The 12739-nt window shown below is 43.6% G+C and overlaps 2 protein-coding genes across 2 annotated transcripts in view; one reads left to right on the plus strand and one right to left on the minus strand.

Moving 5' to 3' along the window:
* Positions 1 to 12739, plus strand: part of SLC7A14 (solute carrier family 7 member 14) — a 111965-nt gene that overhangs the window by 57649 nt on the left and 41577 nt on the right. The gene's annotated exons all lie outside the window — the stretch shown is intronic.
* Positions 5886 to 6801, minus strand: LOC102966420 (centromere protein Q-like). The gene has a single exon (XM_042956557.1). The coding sequence runs from the start codon at positions 6720 to 6722 to the stop codon at positions 5886 to 5888; it is 837 nt and encodes a 278-aa protein (XP_042812491.1). The 5' UTR covers positions 6723 to 6801.

Genomic DNA, 12739 nt, shown 5'->3' on the forward strand with positions numbered 1-12739 from the left:
ACAACGCACCATCTGCCACAAGCACTTCAACAGATTGTATTCTACAGAGGTGGTTCAACGAGCATTATCTCTTTCCTTGAGAAAGAATCATAGAACTCATTTTTTTTTAAATAAGGTGCCACAACTTACGTATTGATAATTTGTGAAATGGCTCTTCTATTTTCCTTTCCCTCTTCCCTCCTTGTCTCTTGAGTTATGGTCCACAGTATCTTGCTAGGAATGGGTAAACAGGTAACTTGAAAAAGAAGGAAACAACACTTCCTGCTTCCTGATCATAATATTGTACAAGCCCGAGGCTTTGCTGGGGTTTTGGTAGTGAATCAGGTGGGTCAACTCACATCCTGGCAGGGAATGCATGGTCTCTTCCAAAGCTTCAGAAGCAAGAATGCTGGGGTATATCAGGATTTCTGTGTACAAATGCACATCATCACAAGAAAAGTTCTACATTCATATTGTATATCCAGACTGAACAGCCCCCATCCACAGGGTGTGCATGGACCAGGAACACACAACCAGAAAGTGCGCTGGTTTATATTTGACATCTTTTTAACTTAATGGCAGAAATGTTTCCAGACTGATTTTATTTATCTCCCATCATGGCTTACTTTCCTGTTGGTGTTACAACTATCCCTTTTCCTGAAGTTATTCTCTAATATACATGAATAGCCTAATAATTTGCTTCAGAAAAGAGAACTTTTTTCCTTAGAGATGAAAATAAATCATTCCCACAGATGAATTTTGTGGATACCTCAAATGCTATTAACCTCATTGTGTTCATTTTCAAACTTATTTGGCAAAGAAATTATTTGGAGGAAGGTGCCAGATTCTTATTCACCATAAATCTAGAGACCTAGAAGTGTTTGCATACAGACCAAAATAGTGATAGTGGGATAAAAGGCAGACATATAAACAGGGCTCCCATCGAAGGCACAGGGCAGGTGGCTAAGAGTCCCGCCTAGTTAATGCATACTGCCCTTTCTCCTCTTGACCCGTCCTTTTATGACCCCATCCCCAAACCACAATGATTGCTGCAAGCAAATCACCCACATCTTATCCTTCACAGTGCTACATTACATTTAGAAACCAGCACAAGGTTCAGTTGCATTCTGGGAAACTGCCCCCCTGCCAAGATGCCCATGATGCTATATAACCCAGACTTTTCTGCTGCTCCTGTGGAGGAGACCCGGCCAGCACTGTGCTGGAGCTAGCTTGCCCCAGCTGCCAAGATCCCTAATTGTGCACACCTCTCCCCACCTTCGCATTTCCGCAAGGTTATGTTGTTAACTTGGAATTGGCTACAGCAGGAGTATTTGCACCACAAAAATTGGCAAAGGCTCCAGGTAGAGTTTGTTTGTTTTGGTTGGTTGTTTCACCACCGACCCGGTCCACTGAAAGCCCTGGAACTGCCCAGTAACTGGTACCTTCACCACTGCACCAGGCACCAAAAGAAAACTCTGTCTCTCCCCCAAGGAGAGACACCCCCCCCCGCCCCCCCGCTCCACATGTGGCTGCATCCACAACACTTCTTTACACTCTGTGACTGAGGCCAGCCAGAATTCTCCTACAGGCCCCAGCTAGATCCCGGGCCCAAATAACTTGTGCCAAAATTAGCATTTTTATAACAGAAGTCTTCAACCAGGCATCTCATTCTGTGATTCTTTGTCACTAAACTAAAGGAAGTCCCCCCCTGCTGCCTTCTTTCCACTCCTGTGTCATCATCCTGGTGTCGCGTCTCCCTTGACCAAACTTGCCACCACTTTCTGCCTCATGATAATCAAGCTCCCCTCTACCTTCAGACTTTTTAACACCTGCTCCTTCCTCCTTCTGACCTTAACCAAAACCTGGCTCAACTCTGAGGGGTACACCATTGCAAACACTGAGAAAGTGCGCGAGAAGGATAGACGTGTAGCCAAAGAGCGGGATGTTTGAAGCGGAGATTTTGGAAGTGGTACAGCCATCAGTGATGTTAAAATTAGACCTGGCTCCGCCGCTAACTGGCCGTGAGACCTTGAGCCAGTTCCATCACTTCTCTGAGCCTCAGTTTCTCCGCTTTGAAAACGGCCATCATGCCACCGCCTTCGCAGAGTTCCTGTGACGATTCGTGACGCCAGTGAGCGCCAGCCACAGTGCCTGGTACACGGCCCTCGACACGTCGTTCTTATCATCGTGTGCCAAGCCCTGTGTTCAGAGTTTGCCATACGTTAACACATTTAAGAGGCAGCATACCCCTTCAAGGTGGGTTTTATTACTTTCACATACGAGAAAGCTGAAATTTCAATAACAGAACCTAGGTTCAAATTTGTTATACCAGCAATAGTTTTCAGCATGGACTATGAATTTAAATCACCTGGGGAGCTTATTTTTTCAAATCATGGTTTGGCAGAGAAAGGTTATAATTACATGCAGTAAAATCTACCCTTTTAAATATACAACTCTGTGAGCTTCACCAACACATATCATTGTGTAACCTCCATATAATCAAGATACAGAAGCATCCCATCATCCCCAAATAATTCCTTCATGTTACCTCTTTGCAACACTCCTCACATCCACCCCCAACCCCTGGCAACCACTAATCTGTTTTCTGTCCCTATGCTTTTGCCTTTTCTAAGATGTCATATAAACGGAAACACTCAGTATGTAACATTTTGAGTTTGTTTTCTGTCACTTAGTATGATACATTGGAGGCTTATTCATATTGTATGTATCAGTGGGTCATTCCATTTTATTTTTGAGTAGTATCCCATTGTATGGACATACTACAGTTTATTTATCCATTTACTAGTTGAACGTGGAATTGGGTGGTTTCCAGTCTGGGGCCGTTATAAACAAAGCCATTATAAACATTTGTGTACAGGTTTTCGTGTGAACACAGGTTGTCAGTTCTCTTGAGTAAATACCTAGGGATGGAAGTGCTGGATTGTGTGTTAGGTGTAGGTTTAACTTCAAAATAAACCGCTAAACTCTTTTCCAAAGTGATTGGATTCTTTTTCATTCCCACCAGCCATGCCTTTGATTTCCAGTTGCTCCGTTCCTGGCCAGCCCTCAGAATTGTCAGGTGTTGCTTTGTGTTGTTGCTTCGTTTGTTTGCCACTTTAAAAGGTGAATGATGGTATTTCAATGTGGTTTTCATTTGCACTTCCCTAACTGCTAATATTTCGAACATGTTTGTATGTGCTCGTTTGCCATCTATCTTCTCTGGTGAAGTGTTCAAATCACTTGTCCATTCTTTAATTGGGTTCTTCATTTTCTTATTACTAACTTTTAAATTTTTCTAATATATTCTAGATACAAGTCCTTTATCAGATATGTGATTTTGTGAATATTTTCTCCCAGTTTATGGCTCATCTTTTAGTTTTCTTTTAATTTGTTGATTTCTTTTTAAAAATGCCCAGGTTCTACCCCCAGAGATTCTCATTCAGTTGGACTGGGGCAGAACCTGGGGAATCGTATTTTTTTTTTTTTTACAAGCCTCAGAGGATTCGAACGTGGAGCTAGAGTTAAGAATTACTCTGTCATAGGGACCAAAACTTAACTTCTGCTGCAACTGACCTATGAAAATAGAAAATAGATGTTAAGATATAAGTTGGGGCGCCTGGGTGGCTTCAGCTTAGGACATGAACTCGCTGTTCATGAATTCGAGCCCTGTGTCGGGCTCTGTGCTGACAGCTCAGAGCCTGGAGCCTGCTTCGGATTCTGTGTCTCCCTCTCCTCTGTTCCTTCCTCTCTCTCTCTCTCTCTCTCTCTCTCTCTCTCTCTCTCTCATGCGCATGCTCTCAAAAATAAGTAAACATTAAGAAAATTTAAAAAAACAGATACAAGTTATTTGGCCAGCAGATAGCAGATTCTTAAGTGATTTTCATGGCCCTATGGCATCATCACCCATGCCATGCAAACCAGCCTATAACCTGAAACAAATCTGACTAAGGGAGAAAGCCATTTCCTCCACAATTTGACAAGACCCAAAGTTACAATAACCTCCCCAGGTGCTCCTGCCAGTCATGCCCCAACACCGTACCCACCCACAGCCCTATCACAGGTGGATGGAAAGTTATCAGAGGAAGCAGCTTGTGCTGTAACCTTTACCCTTTGTCCATAGAGTATTATCTACTGTTTAATAGTTCAGCAGGCCCCATGCCCATACCAGACCTAAAACACCCTTTGGATACACCAGATTGAATCAACCAGATAGGAGAAATCGTGTTCCTTTATGATTCCCACCTATAACGTTATTGAGACACTGAGGGACAGAAGCAGGATGGCTTACAGAGGTTCTCTAATTCAGTTGACTTAGGAGGAAACACAAAGCAAAGCCACCATGCCAGTGACACTGGGTCATTCAAAGTTCTAAGAGCCTCCTATGAACTTGAGTGAGGATGCCTGCTTTGGCTTTTTTTCCTAAGTTTATTTCCAGTTCTCTCTTAATATTATTAAAATTGAACCTTAAATAGAATGTAGGTCTGAATGACTCCTAAGCTCATGTGGATCTTACAATAACCCTTAAGGCCCGTAGCTCAAATGGTTTTGGTAGGGATTAAGTGACAGTGTGCATACATCACATCAGTCCCCAGTCTGATGCATGAAACCAGTAATTTCTATCATCTACTCCTAAGAAATAGTTGACAAAAATCTAATAAGACGTGGTTCAGTACAGATGTATTGTATACCCACCATCTAGCAGTTCTGGGGCAGTACCAAAAACAAATAAGAGATTGTTTCTACTCTAAAGGACCCATTGTTTATTGATGCAGATGAACACCTAATCTGATAGGTAACTATGGCAATGATAGTAGTAATAATAGAAATAAAGCAACAGGGGCACCTGGATGGCTCGGTCAGTTAAGCACCCGACTTCAGATCAGGTCATGATCTCACGGTTTATGAGTTTGAGCCCCTCATCAGGCTCTGTGCAGACAGCTCAGAGCCTGGAGCCTGCTTCGGATTCTGTCTCCCTCTCTCTTTGCTCCTCCTCTGCTCATGGTCCCCTGTCTCCCTCTCAAAAATAAATAAACATAAAAAAGTATTTTATTTTTTTTTCCCAAGAAATTACATTTATTTGTTATTTTATTTTACAAATAAATAAAAGCAAATCAGACAATATACTGTAGTGTACAGAAAAGACTTTTAATATATTCAAATGATAATTTACTCATATATATATACATATATATATACATATATATGTATATATATATGTATATATATATACACATATACTTATTACTACAATGAGAAAAGGTTTATAGAAAGGGGTTTTTGTTTGATTTTTCTTTTAAGGGATAAATGTGCTTAGGTTTCTTTTAGATAAAGTATGCTTTGATGATAGTGGAAAATATTCAACATCTAGTCAATAACCCAACCAAAGAAATATGGTCATGCTACCTCCAAAGGCAAAGACACCTGGCAATTCTTAATTATGCCACAAAAATCCAGGGAGTTATGTAAAAGAATTAAGGCATTTGGGGATTTCTCAAGTTCCAGATAACCACACAGAAAATGCAAGTCATGAGCTAAAGGATAATAATGCTAGCAAACAATTATGTTTCTATGTACCAGCTACTACACACACTTTATATATGACAGTACCACATTTCCACTGCACTAGCCAATAAATGAGTTCAATTCAGTCACTGTAAATCATTAGATTGTGACTGTTCCTTGTTTCATGGCTTCAGGCAAATAACCAGAGATACAGCAACAGAAATGTGAGTTCCCAGTTTTGGCAACTACTCAAAACAGTTTTTAGGACATTAGATGCTAACAGATCTATAAGGCTAATTTTAAGTGTGTATTGGAAATACATCCTGAAGAAGACTCACCCTCTGCAATATCATCACAAGTAACAGTTTTATAAATTCATAGACATTAAATTAATATGGACCAGTCTAAAAAAAAAAAAAAAAAAAAAAAACAACCTCATTAAGAGGCATCCAGTCCTTATAGGCTTCTTCAATGAAAGTTAACATATTCTTCATCTGGGATGAATTATGGAGAACATCCAAGTCCTTCAGAAGAGCATTATGGTTTGGAATTAACGTCAGAATTTCTTTCTGAAGTGTGGGAGCTTTGAGACTCTTCTGAGAAAGTTCTGGAAGACAGAGTACCCCACTATCTATCTGAAACATCTGTTTTACTTTCTCTTCCTCTTCTTCCACCTCACTTGTCAGAATTTGAATTTTGTTCTTTAGGCTGTGAACACTCCCAGTCATTGACTCTATGGTCTCTAGTATTTTATCTATTTCCTCCTGCAATAATGCCAGACCTTCTTCATTAGCTCTGTGCTCTGCCCTTTCCATTTTCAGTAGACTTGACACATTAGTTAAATCTTTCAGCTTTCTGGGAGGGACTTTAAGATTTTCACACAGTTGTAGCAATCTTTTCTTTAGATAGTTAAGATGATACTGAACTTGTTCATGTTCTCTAATATTGTTACTCAAAATTGTTATTATTACTGATTCCATCATAGCTTGTAAATGCTCTCTGCTCCTCTTTGAAAGAGGCTGCCAGGTTTTTCTCTTGTTGAATGCTACCTTTACCCGTTTTAGATTAGTATGCTCTGTTTGTCCTGTTACTTCAGAAGGCAGATGCTTTGGATTTTTATTTTTTGCTGTGTTTCTAACCTTTCTCTCTGGTAACTCCACTTCTTCATCATCAGTTTTTCGTTTTGGGGTTTTTTTTAACTGTTGAGATCTTTTCTTGGAAGCCCCTGCTTTGTTAGACATCTTGATTAAACAGAACAATCATAACAAAAAGTCTGGGAGATATTGCAGGTTCTGTTCTAGACCACAAAGGTGCCTATTGAATGCTTCAGGAGGCCAAGCTCTCAAAAAAGTATTTTAAAAAAAAGAAAAGAAATAATAGCAGCAGCAGTAGCTACTATTTATTGAGCACTTACTATATACCAAAAGAGTTCTAAGTGCTTAACACATTATTTTACTTAACCTTCACATCAACTCTACGTGATAAGTGGTGTCATTATCCTCATACTACAGATGGAGAAAACAGAGCCTTGTGAAAAGTTTGGTAACTTGCTTAAGGCACCTGATTAAGAGGTGACAGAGCAAGGAATAGAGTGAAAGCACCCTGACTCCAGGGCCAAATCTTAATCACCTTGCTGGTAATCGGCTACTGCGGTAGCAGATTAGGGTCATATTCCATCACATACAAAACAAAACTAAAAATGAGAGACAATTTCACTTCTTTCCTGTGTAGAAAGAATCCGGAGGGAGGCTGGTATTGTGGCTCTGCAGTCATGGGGACTCAGGCCCCTTCATCTTTGGTTCTAACGATGAGGATGCTTGCCTTCCATCCTCAAGATGACTTCAAGCCCTAAGATGGCTGCTGGAGCTCCAGTTGGTACATTTGAGTTCCAGAAGTCAGGAAGGAGAACAGACAGTTGAGGCAGATCATTTCCCATATTTCTGTCCCCCTCCTTTTTCAAGTTTTTTTAATGTTGGTTTATTTTTGAGAGAGAGTATGTGTGTAAGCAGGGGAGGGGCAAAGAGAGAGGGAGACACAGAATCCGAAGCAGGCTCCAGGCTGCGAGCTGTCAGCACAGAGCCCAATGCAGGGCTCAAACACTCTAACCGTGGGATCATGACCTGAGCTGAAGCCGGACCCTTAACCAACTGAGCCACCCAGGTGCCCCTCAGTCCCCTTTTAAGAAACTTCTTCAGAAATCCTTCTCTATAACTTACATTGGCTGAAACTTGGACACTTGGCCACAACAAGGAAAGCTGGGAAGTATAGTCTTCAGACAGGGTATATTGCCAACCTCAGTATTACAGGGGCTGTGTCGATGGGGAAGAACAGGAAAACTGTCTGTCACTGCCACATCTATAGTGGATGCATAACCTCTAAGCCCTCCATCTTGCTGAGGTCAAGTTGTTCTGAAATATTTAAATAAAATTGGTTCTAATTCCCAGTAATGTACAACTGGAAAATCTAGAGTCCCCCTCAATAAACCTAGGGAGTTGCAAGGCTTACTTTTTCCTAGTTCTGCCGACTCTGAATCTCCGCTCCCATGGAGTCTTCGTCTCCATTCTGCATTTCATTAGCTTCTGCCCATTTTCTTTACCTCATCATGCAACCAGATGAACTCCAATCCCTCCTCTCCCCGAGTATCCACAAGACAAAATTGAATGTGCAGTGGGCTTTATAGAAAGTTTGGGCCAGAGACGGGAGCTATAATAGAGTCCATCCCAGCAGACCACAAACTTCTAATTGAATGTAGGACTCCAATTCTCCCTGCCTTTAAACAAGTCCACAGACTCTCTCTTTTCCTTGGGTCCAGCATCCAGTACCATTAATGGGCAGCCTTTCTCCTTCAATCTCACCTTCTTTTCCCTTGCTGCTCCCTGTCAAGCCCTAAAACCCTTGTCCATATCTTATCCAGAGCAGTATACTATCTCTCTATCTCTCTACAAGTTCATCCCCACCATACTCCAAAGACTATTGTCCCCTAACCAAAATGGCCCATCAAGATAATTCATTAAACAAAGTGGGTTCTTAAGGGAGAGACTTGGGGGCCAAGCAAGAAGGTTGGAGATCACTTGTTCGGCAGAGAAGTTGAGCAACGTGACCAGATCTGTAATGTATTAATACGGTGGAGAGAGAGTAGGCGTGAAGAAACTGGCCATGCAGTTGTACAAAACAGGCAAGAGACCATGAGTGGAGATCAGAAGGAAGCTTCAGATGGAGAGGATGCGGGCATGGGTGGACAAGGGAGGACGGGGGGAGAGGGATAAATGCTCTCTGTAGCTGAGAAAAGACGTAACACATGAGAGTGTTTTTGAAATAATGTCATTAGAATAACGGATTTACAGCACAGTTCTGGTGACAGAAAGTGAAAGTAGAAACAGAAAACCCAAGGAAAGGGGACCTCCACAGATGCCACCAGGGGCAGTGAATGAACGCGTGTGTGCAGAACGCTGCAGGCGGGGCTCCCGCACAGCCCCACGGACACAGTGGGGCGAAGAGTGACTTTATCTCCTCCCTCAGCTGGAGGAGCCAGACGGTCAGAAGTTAAAGTCACTTCCTGAGAGGCAGGCAGATATTTAGTGGCAGGGCCAGAACTCCAACCTCAGCCTGCAGGACTCCAGAACTCACAGTCTTCCATTTCAGCAAGTGCCTCTGAGATCTTTGAAGCCAACCACCTAAAAGGCAATACTGGGGGCGTCTGGGTGGCTCAGTGGGTCTGACTTCATTCGGACTGACTCAGGTCATGATCTCACAGTTTGTGAGTTCGAGCCCCATGGGCTCTGTGCTGGCAGCTCAGAGCCTGGAGCCTGCTTCAGATTCTGTGTCTCCCTCTCTCTGCCCCTCCCCCACTCATTCTCCCCCCCCCCAAAACAAATAAACATTGAAAAAAAAATTTAAGGCAATACAGGCCAACATGCTGAGTAGCATTTTCTTGGCATTCTTAGTTTATGGTTTAGCGCTAGCATTTATCATTTGTATTTCCTGCCATCCTCATTCACTCTTTGGCATCTTCTAATCCATCATCACATGAGACTGTGGGAACAGAATCCCTGGGAAGGCGGTAAGGGGCACAGAGTTCTGTCAAGCAGATGCCTTCCCCACAGGCAAAGCTCCCCACCCTCTGGGCTGGGCCTTCACCAGGCTTCAGCAGAATATCCTCACTCCAATATTCATCTCAGGCTGGATTTTCATGACCAAGGAAGATTTGTAAAGATTCAGAGTCTATATAGATAGTCTGCTCAGTTCCCTTGTCTTGTTTTTCAGAACAAACCATTTTCCCCTCCTCAAACTGAAGCCAGACTAGAGAGGTGGACACAGGAGGGTGGGTCCTTTTGCACTGGTCGTTCTCAGTGATCTAGGATCACTCATTCATTTCACAAGCTTGCATCTATGCGTTTGCCCAAACATACCTGAGCACTGCTCTCAGCCACCCTGGTGAGGGGAGAGGTAGAAACATTGAAAGGGTAGAAAGGAAAGGCAAAGATGAACAGTTATGTGCCAGTCTTCAAGCTTCTGGAAAACTAGCTTTCCAAAATATTGTCCAAACACACAGCTCTATGTCGAATTCTTAATAATGATAGCAGCTTCCCCGATGTTTGTGAAGTCTCTAAGCCATAGCTTAGGAAGCACGTGATAAATGTTAGTAATTATTATTACTATTATTTTTATTGTTATTAATCAAATACTGTGCCCCAGGCACTGTGCATATATTACCTCATTTAATGCTCATTTAATTAAACCTCCCTTCTGGGAGGGAGAGACACTATTAGTGTCCCCATTTTATGGCTAATCATAACAGCTAAAGCACTGGGGACTTCATGTGCCTGGCTTTAGCTGCACACAGCTGCAAAATCCTCCCAATGAATCCTACAAAATAAGTGATATTGTATACTTATTCTGCAGATGATAAAACTGAGGCCCAGAGAGGTATGGTGACTTATCCAGACCCATAAGGCAGTCAGCGGCGAAGGCTGAATCTAAATTTGATTCTGCCTGGTTCCAAAGGCTATTACCCCTAACCTGCTTCATGCAGACACATCCTCCAAATTTAAAAACCCACCAAAGAGAATGAAGAAAACTCTCACCCTTACTGAGGTTTCAAAAGAGCCTGTAGCTCACTCTGTTCTATTGATCAGTTGAGCACTTTTCTAGATCATAACTTCTGTAACCCAGGTCATGAAAATGCTTTCTAAGCTCAGCACCTTTCTGTCACCTGTCAGCAGTGAGAAGGGTGTTGTGAAGTTCATGTAACTCTTCCATACAGAGCTGGATTGACAGTCCTGTAGGAAGGATGTCAGTTACCAGTTCAGAGAAGGTGAGCGCATTTTAATAAAAATTTACAAGGCTCTCAAATTGCTGATTCTGAGATGAGCTTTCTCCAGCAAACCGAGGAGGACGGGGCTTATTTTACATCTTGTACAGCACCTGGTAGAGTAGACAGTGCAGAACAAGGGCAGCTAGCATGGCCATGGGAGGGACTGGTCACCTGCTCTGGGCTCAGCACAGCCGCTGTGCTGCAGAACACAGGAAAGAAACCAGGAGACAAAGGGCTCAACATCCATGCGAAGAAACAAGATAAGCCCGTATGAAATAATCATGAGCACTGCAAGAGACCACAGGGCCCAGGACAGAAGTCGGTACATCCGAGTCCTAGTTCCAGCTCTGTTTCTCAGCAGCTCGGGATGCTGACCTCTTGACTTCAGTTTCTTCCTCTGCAAAAGAAGAGTTCAGATTAGATTGCCTGTGTGAGGACAACAAAAGAACCCAGGGAGGGGAAAGATCTGTAAAGAAAGACACAATGTCTCAACTTTCCACACACACTTTCCAACCCCATGTAGCAGCCAGGCGCCAGATGCACTTAGTCCCTGGAATGGATCTCCCTCACTTCAAGCCCTGCTCTGCTACTTACAACCTGTGTGACTTGGGAAACATACTTAACCTAGACCTTCCCAAACAGGTTGCCCGAAGTTACAGGTGGGCCACGGTATTGAGCCCTCAGCCCTGGGCACAGCTAGCAGGTGGCAGAGACCCCAGGCTATCACCTCTACCTGTAAGCGGCCTCGCCCTGTGCCTGCTGACCTCCCTCTCATGTCTGCACCATAGCCCATTTAGATCTTAGATTCATCATCTGTAAATGGAAATAATAATAGTTTCTACTTGGGAAGATTGTGTATGTAAAGTGCTTAGTAGAGCCGGTGCACGTAGTAAATGCTCAGTAAATATGCCCGGATTATTACTACTGCCAACACTATTAGCCAGATCTCCAACCTAACAAGGGTAGGTTGGTTCCTACTGCAAATGAGCACACATCTTTCAGATTCTGAAGCCCCTTGGTGCACACCTAGTAAAAGACCCAGAGGGCCTGCCTCTTATTCACCCTTTCTCCAGATGGACCTTCCACAAAGAGCATTCTTTTGCATCTGAAGGTATATTCCCAAGAGCAATTCTCATCTCTACCAGGATAACCGCCTTCCCAAAAGATTGTGCTTCAAAAGGCCTTCCAAAAGATTGTGCTTCAAAACGTACAGGCAGACTATGCCTCAGAAAACAAGTACATGGATACATTTAACTACAAATTGTGGTAAGTGCCCTTAAGGAAATTAAACAGGGTCCCGTGACATAGTACTCTTTCTGAACAAGGGGTATTGAAGCACTGGAATGGGGGTGCTAGAAGTGAGTAAGGCAGGACTGCATGAGACAGCGTGAAGAGGCCTCGCCCTCGGAGGCCCGGGACGAAGCAGACTTCGTGCACAGCGGCTCGGAAGTTCTGCAGGTGCCAGGCACTGGCTCTGTGCACTCGGTGCCCCTCCTCACACTGCTAGGTCCCCTAAATCCCTAGTCCCTGGCCCTGCTCCGCCCTCCCTGCATATTAGCCCTATCTGGGAAAACGGAGATGGCACCCCTCTTCTTAAATGAAGGGTGTCTCATGTCTCTGGGAAGGTCCTCTACGGAGAACAGATCCAGGCCCGTGAGAGATTCAGCGTGTCTCATGCTCCCAGGCATCTGCTGAGAATGCAGCCCATCCCCGGGGGAACCCGGTCCCACCTGCCCATCAGCTGGGCCGAGCAGCCACACAAGGGCTCGTGTGTGTTCTCTTAGGACTCGGCTTTGACCCCCTCCCACTAAGTCCTCAGGGCAGGGAGTGATGGCCTGGTCCCCTCACAGAGCTTCTTAGGTCTGTCATCCTTGCTGGTGCCACTGTCATCTGCTTTAGAAATGGGGACACTGCCTACCCCTGGGGAGTGGTGAGCCGGAAAAT

Source organism: Panthera tigris, chromosome C2 (assembly GCF_018350195.1).
Source record: "Panthera tigris isolate Pti1 chromosome C2, P.tigris_Pti1_mat1.1, whole genome shotgun sequence".
Lineage (NCBI taxonomy): Eukaryota > Metazoa > Chordata > Mammalia > Carnivora > Felidae > Panthera > Panthera tigris.

Coding starts and splice junctions, on each gene's coding strand:
- LOC102966420 (XM_042956557.1), bottom strand. CDS start 6,722: ATGTCTAACAAAGCAGGGGCTTCCAAGAAAAGATCTCAACAGTTAAAA.